Source organism: Nasonia vitripennis, chromosome 3 (assembly GCF_009193385.2).
Source record: "Nasonia vitripennis strain AsymCx chromosome 3, Nvit_psr_1.1, whole genome shotgun sequence".
Taxonomy (NCBI): Eukaryota; Metazoa; Arthropoda; class Insecta; order Hymenoptera; family Pteromalidae; genus Nasonia; species Nasonia vitripennis.
Genome location: NC_045759.1, coordinates 4,413,677 through 4,438,403, shown reverse-complemented (window position 1 = coordinate 4,438,403; position 24,727 = coordinate 4,413,677). Strand labels below are relative to the sequence as shown.

General features: G+C 49.0%; 1 protein-coding gene across 8 annotated transcripts in view; it reads right to left on the bottom strand.

The window, feature by feature from the left end:
• Positions 1–24,727, bottom strand: part of LOC100119171 (hemicentin-2) — a 151,903-nt gene that overhangs the window by 52,771 nt on the left and 74,405 nt on the right. For 5 of the 8 annotated variants that reach the window (XM_016984388.2, XM_016984387.2, XM_001602945.5 and 2 more), the window contains exons 4-5: positions 9,698–10,109; positions 9,352–9,587 (exon numbers count right to left, since the gene is read on the bottom strand). In XM_016984388.2, the coding sequence (XP_016839877.1) occupies positions 9,352–9,587; positions 9,698–10,109 (648 nt within the window). The remainder of the gene's footprint in view (positions 1–9,351; positions 9,588–9,697; positions 10,110–24,727) is intronic. The other 3 variants (XM_031926556.2, XM_031926557.2, XM_031926555.1) reach the window with 3 other exon arrangements.

The window sequence follows — 24,727 nt, the reverse complement described above, 5'->3', positions numbered from 1 at the left end:
GCGATCGAGAGCCATATAGCGAGAATAATTTCATTTTTCCAAAGGCGTCGCTGCGCCTTTGAAAATCCATTAGACGGAGTTAACGCGGGTTAATTATCCGCTAATCGGATTGTCCTTGCATTCCTTCTTTTTGACCAAGTTTTTCTTTTTATTTTTCAACTCTGCAGACTCGTACAGCGGCCAAGGCGGATATTACTTTTTTATAGCGTTAATGTCGAAGGTTCGGAGCTTCCGCCGAGGTAAAAAGCTGCGCAGCAGTTGAGAGAAGGAAAAAAAGCGTAAAAGTAGCGCCCGGTATTGTTATACGTTTTCCAACAACAAAATTTCCACGGAACTCCTTTTAATCCGCGCGAGAGGAATATTTCGACGACAGTCGTGCGGCGCATATCCCGCCATAATCAAAGAGCCTCAGCATCATTTTAATCGGCGCGCAGTCGCGGCGAAACACAGAGGGGGGAAAAAAAGGAAAAGCGAAGAGAAGCAATAGCACTGACTAAGCAGTACAGTGCAGACGCGAAGCGGAATATAAAATACTGCGCCTCGCGCGCGGCGAATAGAATATAAAATACACGGGAGAGGGAAGAGCGGAAAGAAGAGTTGCGTGGCACCAGTGATAAACGAGCGCCGTGGTAAGTGGAAGTACATTCGCATCTCTCTCGCGCGCGCGCCTCCTTTTTATCAGATGAGAGGTGCTGGAGTCAACGGACAGCCGGAAAGGCCTTGATATCTCACGAGACAGCTACGAATTTGTCAGAGCTACGCGTGTGTGTGTGTGTGTGTGTGTATATATAGTATACGTGCATCCGAGGACGGGGATTTCTTTTAAAATGCAAATATATCTATCCCGTTCCGAGTGGGCATACGGAAAAACTGTTAGCTTCCTCGCGCGGGGAATGGAGTTTGCTGCAGCGTATAGGGGCTTTTTCGGCTATACTGCGCTTTCTTCGTTATATATTACATGGTTTTTCGAATAGATTTTTTCGGATTTCCATGTAATTCATTATTACGCTACACTCAATTTTCGTTCGCGTTCGCGGCTTATTGCGCGCACAGGGAGTGCAGTAGGCGACGGATTACGTAGCGATGCATTTGCGGCGGCGTAAAAAACGCTAAGCGTCTTTCGCGGTCCCTCTCCGAATAATCCGGTAAAACGCTCCCTTTTCGCAAAATCTTTCGCGGTTGTTTCGAAAATAGCGCAAAGACTCGTCGGAAATTCGTATATAGTAGCATCGAATCCGCATCAGGAGAGAAGGCAGCCTTACATATACATGCGCATACAGCGAAGAAGAGATAAGGAAGGATAGCCTTAAGGGTGAGGAGAAGGTCGATGTGCCAGCGGGGTAGAATGTAAAGTCAAAGCTGTCTCTCCGGCGCAGCTTAATCCCCGGTGACTTAGCTCTGGCTTTATCGGCATGCAGCTCGCTCTCGGCTCTATCGGTTTCTTCGCGCGCGCGCGCCATGCGGTAAAGGAAAACCATTTTACGCCCGAGCGAACAGCGGCGCGTCTCGCGTGTCTCCTTAGCATCTCATCCTTCGCGGCCTGTCTACCGGCGGACACACATACACACAGGTTACACACGCGCTATACACAGAGCACACAATGGGAGAAATGCAGCAGCCGAAATTCCCGGAGACGTCAAGCTATAACCGCAACGGCTATAGTCAAGATTTGCCGCTCTATCTATCTCCATCTATTCTCCGGGAAGACCGGAGAGCCAAATAATATTAAGATGACGTGCTCGAGAGGGCTATATATACATACACGCGGCAGCGGTTGTGGTGGCGGTGCAGCGGCGCATTCATGCTTAATGCGTACACAACAGCGAGCGAAGGCTGCAGATGCAGGCGAGCGGATCATCGATTACGAATAATGGCTAATGGATATATTGGATAATAAATTACGAAGAGCCAGATAATAGATGATAGATGATGCGCCGCCGCCTCGAGGCTTCCGCGTACGACGACGACGACATCTATGTAACGAGATTTCGATTTGATCGATCGATCGATATAACACCGCGGCGCTGTCTAATTGAAATCGCGAAATCGCGCGATATGCTATACCATACCGCGGAAGATCGGCCGCTTTCGTCGTTAAATGTGCACAAGGGAGAGAAGAGATTCGCCGAGATCTCGTGTGCAACAGTTTGAAGCCACGCGCTAAATCACTAATCTCTCTCTCTCTCTCTCTCTCTCTCTCTCTCTCACCTCAGCTGAGTAAAGCGACTGAAAGATAGATGAAGAGTATACGACGACGTCGACGAGAGAAGCTGTGTGTAGCGCTCGGCGAGACCGGAAAATTAAGTGTGGCCCGAGCGAGTGAAATTTTCAAGTTTTAATTAAGCGCTACCCACCACTCAACTGGGGGAAATAAAAATTCAAGCCGTATCACATGTAGCCGCAATCTACGGAAGGACTCTTCGGGGGCATTTATTTTACTTTGAAAATTCGTTCTCCATTAAGCGGCTAGGCTTGCGAGAGCTTTCGAGCTAATGCTCGTTTATAGGATTTTCTAACACATAAAGTCGCCCCCGCGCGCGCGAGCGCTGCATTATCATCTTACAAAATACTTAGCTGAATTTAAACGGGAAGCTCGAGAGAGAGCTTTATTTACTTTATTGTACTTACATCTCGAGAGCTTGCATCGAGAGAAAGAAATATAAAATAAAACACACGCGAATACCGGCTGCATTATTCATGACATCGGAGAATTGTAAATTTCTATAACTTAACATTTCTAACAAACACGACGACGCTCGAGCTTTGGGCAATTTTCAGGACTGCTGAATTATACATCAGCGGCTCTCGGTAATTTTTCTCCTCTTATCCTCGCGCCCCCCCCTCTCTCTCTCTCTCTCTCTCTTCGCGAAAATAGGAGGAGCAAGAGCGAGAAAAAGAACGGAGACGTACAAAGATTTTATCCCGCAGAGCCTTGGCGGCGGAGGGTTATTTCACATTTTTCCCATAGCCCCGCGCTCTCTTCTCTCTTGTCTTATCCGCGAGCAGCTACAAGCTCTCGCGGTGTATACGCGGGAGAAATTTGGGATTCGTGATTTTTATCGCCAGCCGGGATCAGCCTTGTCGTATAAAATAAACATTCTCGGAGAATCGAGGTCGTGTCTTCTGCTTTCTTCTCGTTTCCAGAGAAGTACATACAGAGTAAGAAAGGCCGGAAAAAAGCTCTCCTCGAGAGAAAAGGCGCGAAATATTTTCCGGCTCCTACGGCAAACGTAATCGGAAACGATCGAACCGCGGCAATATCGTCTCCGAAGAAAACAAAGAGAATGTCGCAGCGGAAGTGGAAATTGTAATCGCGGCGAAGCTGGAGAGCACGAAAAGTCGAACGCGATAAAAAAAAGTTAAATCAGAGACACGGCCGGCGTCGCCGCAGGAATTTATGAATGAAATCACGATCGTCCCACGGCGACGCTTTGTGTAATAAGTCGAAGGAATTCAATGAGACCGATCAGCCGGATCGAGAGAGAGAGAGAGAGAGAGAGAGAGAGGGAGAGAGAGAGCCTTTATGCCGAGGAATGAAATTCCGGCGAGATTGTGGAAAGTTGGATAATTTAATGAAGTCGAACGTAAAGATAAGATAGTAAAACTCGATCGTAGTCAATGAGTCGAGTAAGTGAGATAGAGAATATCAAAGTTCATCCTGTGCTCGCTCTCCCTTGTAGGAATATCGGTACATTATGCTAATGCGATTAAGCGCACGCGTCGTCAATTATATTTATATTAATTAATAATTGTGGGAGGATCGGACAGCGCTACGGGTGAATTAATGGAATATATAATTCTTGTGTCGGCTCGGCGCAGAAGTGATAGTTTTACCTCGCGCTTAATCGCAAAGCTATGATCGAACAGTTAGAGATAAACTAGGGAGAGAGAGAGAGAGAGAGAGAGAGAGGACGTGCTATCCGCGATCGGCTATTGGGAAATCAGCTTCGAACTTGCCTCTGAAGTGAACGTCATATTTAACGGCGGATCGGATTTCCGATGTATTATCGGTAATTAGTATACGGATCCAAAGCGCGATTATTATAAATGCTCGTCCCAGGTTATCGTGGATTAGAGCGGAATCGTCTCGTGAAAAAAGCGAAACAAATTACAAACAGTCGAAACGTGCGGGCCCTGGATTAATTATCCGAAACAAAGTCTCTCGTGAGCGGCGGCCGTTAAACGGCGGAAAATCGGAAGAAGAAGCGGATAAGAGCGATTAGAATGTTCGGCGCGCGGTTTAAAGCAGTCGAGCTTAGCGCGTTTATACGTACGGTATACACGTATATATATATTGAGCGAGAGAGGGATGGAGCAATCGATTCGACCATTCGTCTTGAGACGTACGTGGCTTTCTGCTGAGTCGCCGCGCTAAATGCACTCGGGCACTATAAGGTCGTAAAACCAGGAAAGCTTTCGGCTCGAATGACAGCTCTCTTTTCGAGTGCATCGCAGCGCGGCCGGAAGCTTCGGGCTATTGACTGACCACTCCACTTTACTACGGTCTACCGAAGACGCCGTGCGCAGCTCTCTCTCTCTCTCTCTCTCTCTCTCTCTCTCTCTCTCTCTCTCTCTCTCTGTCTCTCTCTCTCTCTCTCTGTCTCTGTATATATAGTCGAAACGAAGCAGGTAGAGCGAGCGAAACAAAAAATCCTTGCATGCCGGGGAATTTTTTGGAAAAGTCCAGGGAAAAAAGCTCAAAGAGAGATGCTGCAATGAAGATTGAAGGGGAGGAAAGTGAAAAGTCGAGAAGGAAAATGCCGAGTCATAAGGGAAAGAGATAGGATTCGAGAGAGTCTCGTGTTAGAGCCATTCCATCCATTCTGCCGAGCCAATGGGCGCGAAGCCGACACGGAACTTGGCAGCATGTGCTGAAGGCAGGCTCTCTCCTTCTAACTCTCTCTCTCTCTCTCTCTCTCTCTCTCTCTCTCTCTCTCTCTCTCTTTCTCTCTTCCCTACATGCGACTTTCATTTTGAATTTTTTAATCTCGCTGTGTACGCGGCGCTAACCTCGAGTCATCTATTCTAAAGTATTGCTTTGAAAAATTAAAATCTCGCGGGAGGCTATGACCTACTTCCCTCGCGGCGATATTATAAGACACACGTATGCATCGGCAAAGATGCTGGGCCGAGTATATATATCCGAGCGTGTACACAGTCAATCACGCGCACTGAGATCTAGCCCTGCCGACACGAGTCTTCCATTAATTACGCTAGAGCCAAGCTCTCAGCTAATCAATGGCTAGTTAGTGGCCAATCCTCGGCCCTCGCGTCAATAATTACTGTCTATGCGTAGCGGGCAGCGGCCGGATGTAGCTTTGACGCGCTAATTTACGCCAGCTGCAGCAGCTGCTGCTGCAAGTTCGACGTGACCGAGTTGTATCCTTGCTGCGAGACACACATATGCTCGCGTGACATATTTTAGAGGCATGCAACCCACGCGTCGTGCTCTCTTTTCCAAAGCGGAGCGACGTTGCAGTGCGTGCATTTCCGCGGCACTTGTCCGATTTTCGCTTGACGTGCCGATATTTTCATTATATCGGCGATATTATTGCAGGCGCCGATGAATTATTGATACGCCTACACACGCGTATACGTATTTTTAAAAAGTGTCGAAAATCCCATAGTTTTTTCTTACTAATAGGATATCCCCGCGAGCGAGCAAAAAAAAAAACTATTCGCCGAGGCTTGTAAATAAAAATAAAATTAATCTCCCGCGCTGAAATCTGTATTTGCATAAAAAGAACAGCTTTATCTCCGTTCCGATAAAATATTTAAAGCGACAAGCACTCGCGAGCACTGTGCGCTCTCTCTCTCTCTCTCTCTCTCTCTCTCTCTCTCGATGGAAAGCTGGAAAATAATAAAAAAAAAAAACGCAGCGGAGCACCGCGCGCTCTCTCCACATAAAGCCGCGAGACAAAATAAAAGCGCGCGAGAGCCGGCCGCGGGGAGAAAGGGATGAATAAAAAAAAGCTCACGCGCGCACACGCACGGAATGCAAATATCGGAGGCTGCGGAAGGTCGTTTGTCAGACGGTGTTTCCCCCGTCGCTTTTCCATAAACGCAAAATTGACTGGCCGCAAACGATAAGCTATCTCGTGCAGAAGTAGTAGCCTCTCTCTCTCTCTCTCTCTCTCTCTCTCTCTCTCTCTCTCTCTCTCTCTCTCTCTCTGCGTGTGGTCGCGGCCTAGCTGACGAAAATCATAAATTGCCGCTCGAATGCAAAGCCTCGAATGCACGCGATGTACGTATACGCGGCTGTACGACTGCAGCGCATTCATTGATGTATTCCGACGCGGCTTCCGCGTCAAGTGCACTGAAAAAGCCGTTTGATAAATAAATAAAGGATCATTTTTTTCAAAGCCTCGGTATAATAAGGCTCTGTGTGTTATTCAGAGATACGCACCTTTTGAAAGTTGGAGATTATATTTTGAAAAATACATTTTAAAGTAAAATAAGTACAGGTGCTTCCTCGTCGCGACTATTTGTGTTTAAAAACTCGCGCAGCAAGGCGTTTTACGCTCATTCGCTCTGCGGACTCTCTTATCATTAAGCGCTCGAGCCGACTCTAGTTATGCGGGCCTTGAAAGTTGCCGCGTGAAATTTTTATCTACCCCGAGGAGGAGGAGCTGGAACGCGCGCGCGTTAGAAATGAACGCAAATCACTCGAGACTTTTATTACTCCACTTCTCGCGGCCGGGAGTTTCGCGCTCTCTGAATTTTTCAAGGGGAAGAGGATTTTCACTCTCCAGACAAACGCGACTTTGACTGGAAATTTTCACTCTTATACCGCCGTCGATTGTAATTAACGAAGGGAAAAAGAGAACGCCCGGAGGGTCGGCTGGAATATAAAGAAACTTGGTATGAGCAGTCGAGCTGTTTTCGAGGCGGGAATATTTTAGTGCGGAAAATGATCACTGCAGGTGCTGTACGCAGTACTGAAATGAAAATTCGATTCGCCAGGCGAAGCCGAGAAAATTCAGCGCAAATTACCAAAGGAACGTCGCTCGGAATATATAAGACGAGGCAGAAACCCGGAGACGGAAAACAAGTAACGAGAAAGAGGATCAAAGCAGAAAAAAAATAAGAAAGTGCATCCGTATCCCCTCGGCATCTCAGTTCGTTTGCGTTCGATCGATTACGTATACCTATAGAAATATAGCTCGGGAGAGAGAAAAGAAAAATCCGATACCCTTAGCCAGTGGAATTCTCTCGTTTACGTCGGACAACGCGATTTCTTCCTTCCCCATTATAGGACTACTTCGGCGCCCAGGTTATTTGGGATCGACCAGAGAGAAAGACTCGAGCTTTTAGACAGGGATAATCTTTGCCCGTTGTCGGCTCTCGAGCTTTTCTCTCTCCTCGCGTTCTCATCCGTCACTTTTCTCCTCGGACGTACAAGCAAGTGAAAGAGAGAAAGAGAAGTATAAATCGAATTCCTGGTCGCGGGTATCCCGTGAGTTCTCTCGGCGCCGAGTTGAAATTACACTGGAATTTAATAGTGTGGCGCGCGTGTGCTTATCCGGTTACACTTCTTTTCTCTTCTTCTTCTTCTTCCAGCCCCTCGAGTCCTCTTTCGCTATTCGCTTCTTTATTTCTGTTATTATTGTTTATACACTCGGTCGACGTCGCGCGAGATGAGTTTATCGTCTCTCGCTCTCGATTGCCGCGCTAGAAATAATCCCCCCGCGCGTGGATGACTAGCTTTATTTCAACGCGACTTGGTTTACTTTTCCGGAACGATGCTCGTGGGAAATTTGAATTTTAACTCAACTTGTTTGTCGGCTGAGTGTTCATTATAACCGAGTTATTTCATCCGCTAACGGTTGACGGGCTTTTGATGTGGAGTATCGCTGGCTTGTACACGTGATATCTATGTATCTGTGCGAAAAGCTCGGACGAACTTTGGAATTACCAGAGCAAGAGTGGAAAGTTTGTATCAAGTTTAAATATATATCCAAAGCGAATCATTATTTTTTCAGCTTTCCCTGCAATTATTCCAGTCGCGTTTTACTTCGCGGTTTCCACATTTTACGGGAGAACGCGTATAGGTCGCGCTTTTTCAGAGATAAAATATACGGACGCGACGCTCGAGGGGACAGGGCGGTACTTCAGCCGAAAGACAAAGTGAAAATCAAACTTTGAGGATTTAACGATTCAAGTAAAATGTTTGAAAAGTTTCACGACCCCGCGGCTTAAGTACTCTTGTAATTTCGAGTTTCAACGAGTTCCTCCCCCTCCTTTACCGAGAGCAGCTCGCGTATAACGAAAATTATTGCGGTCCCCCGCCGCCTCGACTCGATAGATTAGGGATTCCGAAGAATAATCCTCACGCAATCTTTCCTATTCAGCCGCGCGGATATTTCAAAGAAACTTTTCGCGCGTCTAGAAACAAAGGAGAGAAAAAAACTAGTACACACGGCGAGATTGCACTCGAAATGCCCTCGTCGTCGCGCTCGAGACGTCTTTGACGCCCGAAGAGCTTTATACACTTCGCGACGAACGTATCGCGACGAACAAGCAAACACACTTCGTCGATGCACGTATGCTTTTTTATTTCGCAAATTCTTTCATTCAAAAGCTCCCGCGCAGTTTCGAAAACAATGGCTCAATTTTGTTTATTCATAAGGAAGGATAACCCGACGCTAAATTGCGCCAGGTCATGCGATGCCCTTTATATCCGCGGCTATCTGCTCGAGCGCGAGCGGAAAAACAAATACAACGCTTTGTGTTTTTTTTTTAATGGCTCGTTAACTAAAAGCCGCATCGGGTGCTTTTTAAAAAAAATATATATTCAGTGTACCGGAGAGACATTGCAGCTGCGTGTGTATATAAGCGCGAGCGCGTCATTAGGCCGAATCGATCCATTTCCTTTTTCCCGAATGACCCTTAGCGGCGAGAGCGCTTAAAAAATGTTTATGCCATGCATATTCAACGGGCAGCAGCAGAAGCGACGGCGTGGCGGAGCAGCTCTGGGCGCCGGATTAATATGCATGCCGCATTACCGCGGGCTTTCTCTCCATCTCTCTCTCTCTCTCTCTCTCTCTCTCTCTCTCTCTTCACGGAGTGGAGAGAGAATCTCGACTTTCGCGTTGAGATATCCGAACGAAAGCCCTGCGGGTGCCGTCAAAGGAATCCCGGAATTCAATTTAACTTATAGAGCTGCCCCTACCCCTTGCCCAGTCTCTTATGCGCGCGGCGAAATTTATTGGCCCTGTAGTGCAATATTGCGTGCAAGCTCTCATGGCCGATAAACGCTTGCGCATCGATTTACGCTGGCCTGGCCAGCCATTATTTTCGCTGGACTATCGTCGTAATGCTGCTCGATATTTATGGCTCTTGGTTACTTACCGAGGACAACGAGCTTGACGGGCCTGCCGACGAGAAGCTTTCCACGGTCGTCCTCGAGCTGGCACTTCCAGGTGCCGTCGTCCTCCAAGCGAACGTTGTCTATGTGCAGCGCTGCGGTCGAGGAGTCGCCGATGTATCGGTGACCCGTGCCGCTCATCTCCGTCCTCGTGTCGATGGTTATCATGTCCACAGGAACGCCCTCGTGCAGCCAGCTTGCTGGTCGTATTCTGTAACTTCTTCAATTAAAATAACCACCGGTGAGTTGCGTTCGTTGGGATTTTCAAGTAGTAAGCGTCGGCTTTGGTCGGACGCCAAAGGTAAGGAATAAAAAAAAATTGAAACGTACCTGACAGCAGGCATGAGCAGCTTCGTGGAATTGCCCTCGAGCTCGCAAGGCAGAACGACCTTGCTGAGTGGCTTGACGACGAGCTCGATGGGCGGATCGATGGCGGACATGGACAGGGAAATAGTGTCACCGGACGTGTTCGAGGAATCGGATCTCCAAGCTGCGTCCTGAGGCTCGACGCCGAGCAGAGCTGCCGGTTCGACGACCGCGTCATCGTTTTCGTGCCTCGAGAGGAGAGTCGGTTGCAGACCGATGCTGCTGTTGCTTCTGCTGATGACGGGGCTGCTACTGAACGGCAGCTCTGTCGTCGGGGTTGTCGTCGTCGTCGTCGTCGTTGTCCTTTTGCCTCGTCTACTGCCGCCATCCTGCTTACCGCGCAGCGTGTAAACCCCGGCTTCGTTAACTCCGGCTGCTGGAACAGAAGTCAAAGGGCAGACTTAGCGAAGGGTTGATATGACACAGGTGAGTGGGTACGCATTCAATGTTAATTAGCGAGAGATTTGTAATTGGTTGTCGGTATATGAACTCGTTTCCAGAGCCGCTTGGAATGGGGCAATGAATTCAATTATAAAAACGTCGAAATGCTAAATATTGTCGAGGCACGGTGCCGGTTAATTGAAAAAATACCGCGCTTTTAACGATATGAAATATAAATTAAATGCGGAATGGCATAAATCATTTTGAAATTCTCGACGTTTCGCTTTCCCAAGTAACTGCCGATGCGAAATTCCGCGCCGATTAATTAAAAAGAATTCGCGTTCAATTCACTTTACCCGACGTGCGCAACTCGACACTGCAGCTGAAAATTGCAAAGCAAGCATACAGAGAAATAGAACTCGCTAGGGCTTCGCCGAGAAATTAGGCTCTTCCTCTCTTTCCCAGAAAGTGTTTCGTCGGGCGGTAAATATTCCCCGAGCTATATGTGCCGATGCGCGCGGGCGCGTTGATCGAGTTACCGAGACGTCGGAATTCGATAAAGCTGCGACAACACGCAGTCCCGTTGTGTGTCGTCGGCCCCCTTCAATTCATGCCTCTTTTCTCTCCCTCCCTCCTGCCTCACCCCACTCGCGCCACCTATTTCACTCTCTTTCTCGCGCAGCTTCTCATTTCCTATCCAGACGGGCGCTCACTACTATTCCCAAGGCTTCGTACTCCCAGTCTCGCTTTCCCTCTGTGTCTGTTCGCCAGTGAGTCTCTCATTTCGAGGCACAATTGTCGCCTTTTCGTACAGCCGGACAAAAACACGCTATTCTCCGAATCGTCGCTGTAGAGAGACGATAAATTCAACATCCGCGGAATCGAATCGGAGCTTGCAAGCAAGAGAGCGAGCTATGATATCGAAGCCAGTAAAGGATCTAATAACCCGAGCAAGCATAGTCGTATCTTCGAAGAAGCTCCTAACGTGGCAAGAGACTGAGGGAGAGATCTCAGCTAAGTGAAGTGGCTAAGAGAAGTAGCTGAGCTCGCCGCAACGCGGAAAGGCTTGAGGTATGGGAGAGCGAGTATAGTGAAGTGCGGCTGAGGCAGCGAGTCAAGTGAGCCGTAGAGAAAGACAAAGATGGAGCAAGAGAGAGAGAGTGGCGCTGCGGCGGTATCGGATGCGAAGCGCGCGCAGAGAGTGACAGCAAACTTTGCGACGCGCGAAGACGCAGCTATCGGCTTTCAACGCGTCCCCATATTGGCGAGCTTTTTCGTAATTTACTCGAGCTTCTGATTGCGATTGCATCGGCCGCAACGGAGACCGAGCGAAACGGCAGAAAGAACTTGGGCTTTCATCCGAGAGCGAGAAGCTTCTTCTGCGCTTCTTCTTCTTTTTATTCCTCCTTGGCAGAGTATCGACTCGGCGCTCGGCTACACACATACACACACGGCCTTTCAGTATAGTCTCGACCGCAAGAGCCCGAAACAAAGTCTTTCACGGGCGCTGGTTTCACGCTACACGCTGCGAGTAAGTTCGCTGCTACACCTACTCTCGGAGATTACAATTTCTCGAAGTAACAGTGTATACTCACACACACACACACACACGTCCGGGTGAGTGCGAAGTATTTACCTTTAATTTACTCAAATCCAAGATAAGTCGGGCAAATAATGGAAAAAGCCAGCGAGCGAGAGAGGGAGGCTGCAGCAGGTATTATACGGAGACTTGAGGCAAAAATCCAAAGTGAAGGAGCTTTCGCTCGCTCGCGCGACAATTCGTTGCCATCGCTTCACGCGACGCGGCGGCTGCTGCTCGCTCTCGTAGCTTTGGAAAAGGATAACAAGCGCTTTGCGTCCTCTTGTTTCTCGACGTAAATGGAAGTAGGCCAGAGGCAGTCTCGCCGCCGTCGTATAGTCGTCGGGATTACAGGGTTTGTTATTTCAGCGACTACGTCTCGTCGCCGGTGTATATAGCAACGGCCTCTCTCTGACGCGCGCTACGTACTTTATCACGCTGTCGATGGCCATTTTTATGGTAATGTCTCGCGGCGACGTTTGTTACGCTCCTTGTTTTCCTCCGTCGTAGGGTTTCGAGGGACTGTGTTGAAAGCGGAGGATTCGACGCTTCGGAGGGATGAATATCGAGGATTCGAGGGTCGGTAAACGGTGACTGAATCAGGCGGTGCATAAATGATAACCGCTGAATTCATCCCGATGGTAGCCGGAGAAATGAGTTTTATAAACGTCAACTCAGCACACATACAGAACGAGGACGACGGCAAGGAGCTGCAGAGGAGGACGACTGTCAAGGCTGAACTCATCCAAGTGCGCAGTTCCTTCCGAAATTCATTCGCGCGTGTGTAGCGCAGCAACTATGCACAAAGGGCAATATAATTTAATTGTAGATATATTATTATATAGCAGCCTCGCGACAGCGGCAGCATCTGCGCCACGGAGAATAGAAGCGAGTTCCTCTCATTAAAGTCCCGAATGTCAACACGCTAACTCCTCAGAGCATGTCTCGCTCTCCCTCTCTCTCTAGCTCTCTTCTGGGCTCTGGAGCCTTAGCCCAATCTACCGACTCTCTTGCATATTCTTGCTCATTCCATCCCCCCCCTCTCTCTCTCTCTCTCTCTCTCTCTCTCGCTCACACTCCCACAGGCTCATGCGTTATTCGTGGCTGATGCATGCATTATTCAGGCCGAGTATATCCATTCATTATTCATGTCATGATCAATGGATGTCAACAGCGCGCGATCTGTATCTGAGCACGTCGACTCTCTCTCTCTCTCTCTCTCTCTCTCTTACTATGTGTATGTGCATGCATGTGTACATGCGCTGAGGAAAGTGAGAAACGCGCGTACCCAAACGGTTCGCTGCGGTAAAAGCGAGAGAGGACGAGACGCTTTTTGAATTGGCCAGGCTTACGCGGGGGCCGATTGCAGAAGTATCTTTTCGCGCATGGACGGGCGTCGTCGGCGAGACGCGTGAAATATGCGAGTTGCTCCCGAAGTTTGGCTGCAATTTGCAAGCGCCGAGCCGGTTGACTTATTCTTGATCCTTTGAGAAGTGGATTTGTCGAAGGCATCCCCCCTTCTTTGGCCTGATCCCTTGTCGAGGAAATCCACTTTAAAGAACAGCCGAATCTCACCGAACTATGGACAAACGCCACTCTCATCTCGCGCCTCTTGTTGCCCTCCTGCAAACTATGTAGCTTCTTTCTCGAGGATCATCCGCTTCGCAAACGCTGTTATATTCACGCAGCTATAGCTATCGTATAAAGAGATGCAACGAAAATATAGGTCGCGCGGAAAGAATGAAATTTGAGGCTCCGAATAGCAAACGGCGACTTTTTCGCGCAGCTGGAAAAAAAAAAACAAGAAAATCGCAGTTTCGTCTTATCGCTGTGTGTGCCGTGACCTCCCCCGGAAAACATGTCTTTCTCGCGCGCAGCACCGCAACTTGCCTCTCTCTCTGTGCGGCGCACCTCTACACACACACAGCCGCATAAAAAGCGATAAAGATCAGAGGCGATTCCCGCGGGCACGTACTCTTTCTCGCTCTCTCTTTCCGATGCAGCGGCAGTCGTCGTGTCCGGGGAATCTATCTTCCGGCGGATTCACGGCACGAACGTCTTTGATGGCAGCGGCGCCGAGTGATTTTCGTCCCGCATATAATCCCTTTCCGCGGTCGCACGCACGCGGGATCGAACGATTTTGCACGGTCTAATTCCGATATCGTGTGAGAAAGGGAGAGAGAGAGAGAGAGAGAGAGAGAGAGAGAGAGAGAGAGAGAGAGAGGGAAAGCTCTCTTAGGATGCGAACGGCAACTCGATGCTTCTTTGCCGAGCTGGACATTTTTCAAATTGAAATTTTTTCTCCCGAGAGAAGGAATTATCGATAGGGCGGTGTGGTGAGGACGTGAGTGCCAGGGAATTTTATTCGGAAGAGAGAGAGAGAGAGAGATCTTTGGGGGGAGAGAAAGAGAGATAGAGGGAATTATTATCGGAGAGAAGGAGGTCTAAGAGTTTCGGGATTCTACCGCTGGATATTCGTGAGGGAGATCGTTCGATCGTAATATTAATTTCGCGGAATGGCTTTATGGCCACTGATTCGAGCTTTTTTCTCACTCGAGCGCGCGGTCGACGATATCATTACCCAATATAATGCCTTAATTTTTCCTAAACTTCCAAGCTAAACTTATCCGATTTTCGATTTTGAAAAACCAGTTAACGCTGAATTTCGTTTCACGCGCATAAATGGCGCATGCATCGGATCCCCTCGCACCTGCGCCGATCCATTAAAAAGTCAAACCGTCCGTTCCAGCGTCTCACCGAGTCCACAAATCCGACTCCACACACATGAGAGTGACGCGCGTGAAAAGCGACGAGCCAATACACAGAAAGCGAGGTCCGCAAAGTCAATTAAAAAATCCGCTCGCAAGCGCGGTGAGCCGCGTCGAAAAAATAATTTCGTAATCAAGTCAAACACGACCGGCTTGTCAAAGCGGCGAGGAGAAATTATTTCGTAAGAGCTGGCGTGTCACTCGTATTCAGCTCTCCTTGCGCGACAATGCTACCGTTGCGCTCGTCTGCTTTAACAAAGCCCGGACACATGTGCGCTCTCGGCTCTGGCTGTTTGTCGAGCGTTTAAGCTCCGGTATACTATGGACTAGTACGGCTGCAAAAACAAACCGCTGCATTTTTCCTTGGCTCTTTCCCCAGCCTGGCGTGTAATTATTCGCTCATTTTTTCGACGCTGCGGCAGCAGCTGCCCCCCCGATCTCCTTGTTTTCTACTCTCGTCGCCCGTCGCTTTTAATTTCCCTCGCCCGCGAGAGTTCGTTATTATTGTTGGCGGGAACAACGTGATTCGCTCAGGGTCATCAGCGTAAGTATTGTATTCATTAAAAAAAAGTGCATTACGAATTCTCTCCTCCAAAGCTTTCGACGTATATATAATATTCGATCGCTCGAGAATACGAGCAGTAGAAAATAGTGCGCGAGAGGGAAAGAGGATATCGAGAGCGTCAAGTATACGTATATAGGATTGAAAATCCATCAATTTAATCGCACCCGCGAAAGGCAGTCTGATTGTGTGCATTGTGTGCTGCGCGGGCTGAATTTATCGCGCGCGTTCGATCAAGTGTACATCGCGCGTACGCTGCGAGAGACTCGCACGTATTTTTATAAATGAGAGATTAATCGGGGCTTTCCCGCTCCTTCGCTGAATATGCGCGCGCGCGCGGTCGTATATCGACTGAAATATAATCTCATTTTTCTCTCTCTTTCGCACACACTTTCGCGCATTGAAATCATTCGCGCGCTTAATTTTCCGCCGGCTGAATCATCCATTATTGTCATTACGCGTTCGTTAGTCCATTGTGCCCGTTTGAAGAGGTGCCACGAGCAGCGGGTGTGTATATTCTTTTACGGAATAACGAACGACTCTGCGTATTAAAATTTCCATCGGAAAATCGACCGCAGAGGATTAATAATCGACGGAAGGTAGCTACGTCTAATCCTTCTCTGTGTACAGCATGGCCCCATAGCTAGCAGAGAACGCGACGGCGACGCATCGTTGTACTACGGGACATCGCAATTAATGCCGCTGTTTGCAGCCAAGATTACCGACGGCAAAATGCAGTGATTCGGTCTCTCTCTCTCTCTCTCTCTCTCTCTCTCTCTCTCTCTCTCTCTCTCTCTCTCTCTCTCTCTCTGAGTTGACAAATAGCGCGCCTCGGTAAATGCAAACTGATTGGACTTGGAAGAGCGGCAACGTAGTGCAGCAGCAGTAGCAGCAGCGGCGGCAGAGTCTAAGCCCATGCGATTACGCGAACCGGTCCAGCCGCAGGAGCTTCCATTAGCGCAGCTCTGGATGGATCGTCTCTCTCTCTCTCTCCCCTCGCTTTCTAATCTGACCGCGTCGTGCCTTCTAATATAGATAGGCTTGATTAATTCCCACACGTCGCTGCTGCAAGCTCGTGTGTGTAACAGACGCGCACGCGAGAGAGCTTTTTCGACTCTCGCCTCATTGACTCGTCAAGTGGGCACTCGCCGTTATTAATCAAGCGCGAAAAACGACGATACGATATTTTACTCCGGCGGGAGAATATTCCTTTCAACCGTGCATGACATGACGAACGATCGAGACGCGGCAGGATAAAAGGAAGCTAGCTAGAGGTATCCCTTTCGGATTCGAGTTTCCGCGTGCGAGAGAGAGAGAGAGAGAGAGAGAGAGAGAGACGTTTCTGTGCAAACAATACCATATAGGCGCTGCGGCTGCATCTCCCTCCGTTGAGTGATTGATACACTTGCCAAGCGGAGCTTACGTCCTGCAAGTTTTCTGAAGCTCCGCCAAGTACAAGCTCCGACGAGCCGCTGTGCCAAATCGGAAATGACCCACCCGCTGCGACTTCGAGACACACACCGCTTCTCTATATAACTGCGCGGCACTTCTCTCTCTTCGCAGAGGCGCCACACAGACGGACTATCCCGGCTCTTAATTGATCGCGTAATTGCCGCCACTTTCCGCCCCGGCGTACGCGGATTTGAACTTTTTGCTACTGCATCGCGCGCCTGTGTTATATTACTGCGACACAGCAGCGCTTATACATCTAGTCGATCTCTCTCGTCGGGCGCAGTGAAACGAGTCGATGAACTGTCAGGGGTAATTTTCCTAATGAAATTCCCGCTAACGGCGCAAGTACGCGAGGAACTCTCGAGGTCCGGAATGCATGCACGCGAAAATTAGTCCATCGGTAATGGAGCCTCGTTGTCTCTCACTGGCACAAAGAGGAGAGTGAGAGAGAGAGAGAGAGAGAGAGAGAGAGATACAAGATTTGCGCGCGTTGATACACACTCTCACACAGTAGTTCCAGACGGAGACTGATAACGAAATTGCCACACTAGTCTGAAACTTGGAGAACATTATGCAAACCGTAGACCGAGAGCGAGAGAGAGAGATGCGTCCCTGATAAACTAAAGTTGTCGGACGTCCATCATTAAGTGTGAAGTTAGCGAACTATAATAATATTTCTCGGTGCCGAGAGCCGCGCCATCTACCACCCATTGATTGATACCGTGCGGAGTAACCGAGTTAGGCCCAACTTCGGCCTCACTTTGACGTCTTGCACCAGTTTTCAAGCTTATGACGCTCGAAATTGACACTGATGACGAGAATTAAAAAAAAACGGAAACGACGATACCCGCGCGTATACGCGTGCACGATATCGACAAACGCGAGAACGCGCATTGAAGAATCAATCAGAGTATAGCGATGATGATGCACGTATACCGAAGAGATTATATTTGACACGGCCATATTCAGCGAAACACGCGGGTGCGCGCACACAGTTTGTCGGAGATTTACGAGCGAAATACGCGAACGCGAGTAGCGCGATGGCAAATAACGCGTCGACGAATCAAACAGCCGCTGTGATGCGCAGCTGTGTGATCTCGAGAAATGCTTGTGATACGCGGGCCGATATCGGGGTTGAAAGCGCGACGAGGGTACGAGTGCTGGGAAAAAAGAGCTCGGGGTGACACTGATGGAATGGAGATATCGAAACTGTATTATCCGTAATATTTTTTATTTGACACATCTTTGATTCACTCGATTATTTTGAATTTTTCCCCCCCAATAGCAGCCGCTTAAATAGGAGCGAGCCGTCATCGATATAAGCACGCGGGCGCTTTAATTATCGAATCATATCCAGGGGAATATCGCTGCGCGCGCGATAAACACACAAATGATTGCGACGGCACGACGCCGCTCCTATCTCTCTCTCTCTCTCTATCCCTCTTTCTGTCTGGCTGTCTGTTTGCCGTGTCTATGCGCCGATGTTTGTCTCTCTTCTTCCCTCCATTCAGAGCGGCAGACAGAGCGAGAGAGAGAGAGAGAGAGAGAGAGAGAGAGAGAGAGCTTTCGGCAGCAGTGGTCGGCTGCAGCAGTGCTTCGCGGCGTATTTGCAGGCAGCCGCGCGCATAACATCGCCTATGAGTAAATCTAGCGTTCATCCGATAACGCTAAATCATTCGGCTGGAATAAGCGCCGGAGATTTAGAGGAGAGAGAGGGAGAGCTTTCTCTCTCTCCCTCTCTCTCTCTCTCTCTCTCGCTGTACGTTCGACTTTGTGTATGTTCGGGAGCTTTTTTCGAAAGGGATTTCGCGTGCTTTTTTTATCTTCGCTTCAAAATTGTATATAGCCGGAGAGCTGTTACGCATTTCCCTGGCGGTCTTTACGGCTTCGGTTTGATCTGTGAAATATTCCGTTGACGGTTTGAGATCGAAATGCATAGTTTTTCGTTCGGAATTCGCCGTGGGCCTCGTTCATTTGACCCGTTTACGAAAGCAGCGCTCGAAATCAATGAGCCGCGTCGTAAACGTATGCAAAATCATATAACCATCTGTATCCAGCAAAATCGGCACTGCCAAACTGACAGCGACAGATTAAATCTCGTAACGAAACCGATATACGCAACGTTGTTTCATAATTTCGCTATCCGCAATCAATCGCCCGTGTGCTTTGTCCGACGCAAACCCAACAATAATCACGAGAAAGTAATATCCAAAAAGGCTCACCCATACAACAATCCCGCCGCAATATCAAACTCGCTCGCACCTCTCATACACATATAATATCCGCCGTTTCGCGCGCGCGAAACTTTCAGGCAGTCGTAAGAAAAAAGCTCGGCTCGGCTGGCAGCGAGAGAGGGAGAGCATCGATGGAGCAAAAAGCTTCGAGTAAAGTTCAACAGCATCATTTCGGGGAAATCCCAGCGCGCGAGAGGAAGAGAGACGAAGGACAAGCAACAAAAAGCACAAGCCGGGAGAGAGAGCTTCGACGCTTGGACCAAAAAAGACGCAACACGTACACGGAGTCTCGAGCGCGCAACGTTGCAACAGCGGCGGCGTCGGTAGCACGTGCCCTCGCAGTCACGTCGTTTATTATGGCTTTAAATGAAATTCCAACTTTGATACCGAGGCGCCGCCGCCGCGGCGAAACTTTTCATTAAAACAGCAGCAACGGCGCGTAGCACACAACACACGCGGATCGCCTGCAGTCGAGAGAAAGGAAAAAATCTGCCGCGCATTTATCCGCGGACTTTTCATCCCTCGTATCTCTCTCTTACTCGCGAGCGAGTGAGCGCGTAGGGGGTGTCCAAATTAAAAGAGAGACCGACCCCCGCTTGTCTCCATCTCTCTCTATTTATTCCTGACCTCGTAATTATTTCGCGTGATTTATCGAGGCTTCGCGCGCGGCGCTCACTCGCGGCTTTCTGGTAATTCCACGGCTATAGGGGCTATCAAATGAAATGAATGACACGCGAGCCGCTGCCGCCCGAGCGCACATTCGGAGATATTTAGCGTTTTCCAATACGCGCGCGCGCAATATACCTCTTTGATTCCCGTCTCGCGCGCGAGTTGCCAGTTATTACGATCCCTCGCGTGTCCTTCTCTCTCTCTATTTTTTCCGAGGCTTTTGTGCGCGGAAATTATTATACTCTCCGCTCTGATCCCTTATTTTTCTCTTTCCCTTTCGCGCGTGCGCATATTGAAAATTTTACGAGCTGATGCGTAACCCAGAGAAAATATACGATACGTGGCGCGAGTGGAAAGCTGCGGAGAGAAGTAATAAAGTCGAAGGCAAGAGAGAGAGCTGGAGAGGAATCGGAAGGGACAATTAATTTTCCGGAGCGCGAGTCGTCGCGGGCATTATTTGGGCGTAGCGCTCCTGTCGACGCGCGAACGTTTTAGGAATAATTATGCGCATCTAGAGCCAACTCTCTCTCTCTCTCTCTCTCTCTCTCTCTCTCTCTCTTTCGCGCGTGGCACAGTTCTCCTCTTCCTATGTAGGACTTACGGCAGCAGTCCGGGATTGAATTAGTGCTCAATTAACGTGAGCGCGCGCCCGCGCGACGAACTCTGCTCTACTGGCGCGCGCTAGCGGGCGTTGCAAATGGAGCGAAGAGAACGAAACGAAGATGAGTGTCTTGCGTGCGCGCGGATGCATAAGCGAGAACTTGCCGGGAAACTCATGCCTTATACGTACAAAATCCCTTTCGCGAAGTTTATCCTCTCTCTCTCTCTCTCTCTCTCTCTCTTTCTCTCTCTCTCTCTCTCTCTCTCTCTCTCTCTCTCTCTATCTCTAGCTGCTTGCGCCGCTGTTTTTACGATAGAATAAGGAGAACTTGTATGTAAAATTCGCTCACGGTAGATAAGGGACAAGGGGCGAGGGACGGAGTTTAATTAAGGAATTCAAGTAATTCATCGCAATGTCTATGACACGGCGCTCGCGCGCGTTTGACGTTAGCTTCGAATTGTCGAGTCTCGTATTTTCCCTTTGACGACGCTGAATATTACCCTCCCCCAGACCGTATAAGACTTTATATCACGACGTTGTCGACGAGAGAGAGAGAGAGAGAGAGAGAGAGAGAGAGAGAGAGAGTACAAAGGATGAAAGCTCTTCGGGCGCGGGGCTTCTTTGAATAATTATTATGAAATTATCCGCAGCGGAAGAGAGAGCCGGAAAATGCGCTGAAATGTATTACACAAGTGAAATGGAAAATTTCACCTTACACATGCACGTGGCAGCAGCCCGCGTTAAAGTGGGCTAATGGAAACGTGATTTCTATGAAGTGAATTTCGCCGGCGAGGCGAAAGAATTAATAGAATATATTCCCGAGATTTTCGGCCGCGGTGCGAATGCAATTGCGCACCCGCAAAAATTCGTTTAAGCAAGACAGTAGTGCGGACAGAGATAGGCACGCGACGAAACAATGGGCGCGAGGTAAGCGTTGCAAGAGGCTGGAGGGGATTTTTGAAATAAAAAAAAAGGGCGAACGATGGCGGTAAAAAGTGTACGCTCGCGGAAGAAAGAAACAAAGGGGGCCCTGAAAAGCGGCGAAAATTTAATAACAATCTCGAGAGCGCGCGCGCGCGCGCGAGAGAGAGAGAGAGAGAGAGAGAGAGAGAGAGAGAGAGAGAGAGAGAGAGGAAATTAGGATGCACTTGAGCGGCTGCGCGACACGACGTTCCCTCTCTCTCTTGGCGCATTTTATTTAATATAAGCTCGGTTAACTGGTTAAATTGTCGGGGGCGACGTGAGCGCGCTCGCGCTAGACTCGAAATTTGCATCTTAATCGGGCCGTATTACGAGCGTAACGTCGTTGTCGGTGCGGGGCCGTTATATAGCCGAAAGGTCGCTCTCTCCGCTGAAAGCCCAGCGCAGCGTGTATACGTGTCTACTGGTCAGCGTGTATAGCATTCACTCACTCGCTCTCTCCACTGCACTGCTGCTGCTGCTGCTGCACCGGATATATAATCGAACCGATTCGAGCGTCGAGACTGAATTCCATCGCGCGCGAGCACTGCTGCTGATTGACTGCCATTGTTGCCGAACTATCGCTCATCGCTTCCGCCACGAGCCGCTTCCGCTTTCGAAAGTTTGCCCCGGCGCTTCCGCCGACGAGAAGAATAATAATATCTCCCTCTCTCGCGCGGATACTGCTCGCGAGGAGAGAGCTTTGTGAAAAAAAAATTATTCGCTCGACGTTTCTTCCTCCACAGGAGAGATTTATTTTTATAGGGATTTTTTTAGTAGGGGAAACGTGGAAATTCACGGCTGTGCGGTGTAAAGTTTCGGCGTCTTCGCGTAAACAACATTAATGAATGGCAAACGCGATACTCGATCAGAACGTTATAGTAGCCTGCACTCAACGGCGCAAGCGCGTCGTCGGAGAAAAGAAGAAGCAGAAGAAAAATATCGGAGATGACGCCGGCGGGGCATTAATTTTTTAACGCCGCGAAACTTTGAAATTGCTCGGTGTATTTCGCACTGGCGCAGAGTGCAGCCGTGAGGAAAGAGAGGAGTGTCGGGCCGTTTAATTATCTCGTACGTTTGGCAGACATTTTTCCTTGCTAGAGAGAAGCACACTAAGAAAGTTACGGAGTCGGCAACTGAACGCGCTGTTTTCATACCGTAGCTATACACTCGCGCGCGACTTCTGAACTCTCTGCCAAGCCAGCGCGACTGTTTTCACTGCTGCTAATTAACTTGCTCGAACGTGGAGAATTCGTTTTCGCGCCGTTTTCTACGCGACTTCCTTCCTTCCTTCCTTCCGCAAGCTCGACTTTTTCTTTTATTTGAAAAAAAGGCACATACGTTTTAATAAAAGCTCGAAAAGCGTCAACGTCGCGGTTATTAACACGACGCGGCGGAAATCCAGTATGCGCAATATTTACAGAAGCGAACGTTCGCGCGAGCGGAATGAGATTGACCCGAAAGCGCGAGCCGCGCGCATATCTGTAAATCCATCAATGCCAGTAAAGCGTATATTCGGCTATTTTTCGGAGCGCGCGAAAAACGGAATTCAGCGCAAATCGAACACGCCACCTTTCAATTTCTCCTCTGCGCCTCATACAGAGCGCTCGCGCGCGTATACATTTCCGGATGACTTTATCGAGCCGAAACAGCCGAACGCTTGTTGACATTCCGCAGTTAATCGTCAATGCAAACGTTTCTGTCTTTTTTCCTCTCCCTCTCTGGTGCTATTTTTTTATTATTTTCACGCCGGGATTAATCCGTCATTGATTCCGCGCTATTACACTTGATTTATTCGAGCTTTCGGTGATGCTTCCGGGAAATGAATTTTTCCAGTGTCTGATCGAAACCACGTTGCACTACTGCGGAAGCTTTAATTCCGAGCGTTTGCCGCGTGCATTGTAATTGATAATAATAGCCAGTTTAATATCGTTATAGCGATTGTCGGGAATATAATTGACGAATTCCCGCGTTTCGTCTCGACAATGGAAGGAATGCCTCGATGACTGCGCTTCAAAAGTCCCGCGAATGATCAATTCCAACGTGACGAGCTACAAATGTCGGGACAAAGGATTTCGTATGTACGATCGAGCTTCGTCGACGTGAAAAAAGAGAAATAACAAATTCGAAGAAACATTTATAAGCATAAGGATGAACTATATACGCCGCGCGACGCTGGAGGCAGCTGGAGAATCGCCTCGTTAATCAGGGCAATCTCGAGGCACAATATTGAAAATTCCAGCATGCGGTCGAGAGCATTCTCAAGACGCAGCGGCGTCGGCGCTGCTGCTGCTGGCTCCGAAGCGTCAGGATTTCAAGTAATTCGCGGAAATGCCGTCTGACGCTTAGCTACGACTTCCTCTCGCGGACTGGCTCTCACGGCGTCCGCGTTCTTGCAACCAACGGCCGTTGGCTCTTAATTGCTCCGGAGCCGCATATCAGCGAGGTATATGCATTAAGTTTTCAAGGAATCCCTGCGCCGTTATATATATATACATCCAGCTCGAGAGATGAATGTTGGACGATGGAATCCATCGAAATCGGGCCTTCCGGGCAAGAGCTCGAAGGGTTGCATTGGATAATAATTTATCGTTTAACGCTCTTTTTTATCGGTCCTCGAAACTTCGCTGCGCGCGTATTATTGGAATAACGGCGCGTTATTCAAAGAATATCCCTTTTAACGCGGATCAGTCGCTCGATATATATTGCCTTTAGATACACATGCACGGCGTAGCCACAGGCGTTCACCTTATCGCCTTAAAGCGGATGTACCGCGTTCTCCAGCCTACATCACAAAGTTATATGAAAAGCGAGTAAAAAAGAAGGGAAATCATTCGCTCCGTTCTTCTTTAAAATTTCCCTCACTCACCGTGCAGCGGTTCAATAATTAATAGGATAGCAGCATAGCGGACACGTCCACGGGAAAGTTTCCCGGCTGCGACCGCATAAACATTTCTTCAACTCGTCCGCCATCTGCTATTACTTTTTCCCTTTGGTCGCTAGTCGTCGCAGCCAGTAGTAGCCTTGGCCGCTTCTCTCTCTCTCTCTCTCTCTCTCTCTCTCTCTCTCGCTCTCAAGACAGAGGAGAGGGCACATCCTAAAACAATTGGATTACTCGGAATTTATCGTCGCACGCAAGAATGCCGCACACGAATTCCGTCCTCTCGAGAGCGCGCCGCGAACAAATTGTCGCAAAACTATTCGGCCGCACGTGTCTATAAATTAGTTCCCCTCCCCTCGCCCACCCCCTCGATTTTACACGCGGCCGAGTGTACGTAGAACGCTCGAGATTCAAACGAGCTGAAATAAAAACGATCGAGTGTATGTATGGCGCGAGAGAAATATGATAGAAAAAAAGTACAGATATGGCGCGGAAGGATATCCCGAGGTAGGAGCCGTTGATCGCTCCCCGGAGTACATTCATCTTTCAATCCCGTGCGCTCTCGTGAGGAAATAAGATATTCGCGGATCGCAAGGATGAGGGTTGAGTTATAAATAGACGCGAGTCTGTATAGGCCTAGGGCGCATTAATATCGTGACAAGTTGGCCGACGAAACGAGAGCGCTTCCATCTCGCACCTATACCTACTTTTTCTCATATACATTCGAGCTGCGCCGGTAGTGTCGCGTCAGGAGAGAGACTTGGCTGTATATACGACAGGCACATGATGGATAATCTGCTTATCTCGCCCAGCCCCCGCGAGTCTCAGGGACACACACTCCTTTTTTTCCTTTTTTTCCTTCTCTCCTCGCTCGGCTCACCTAATCGCGGCTTGGGAACGAAAAGAG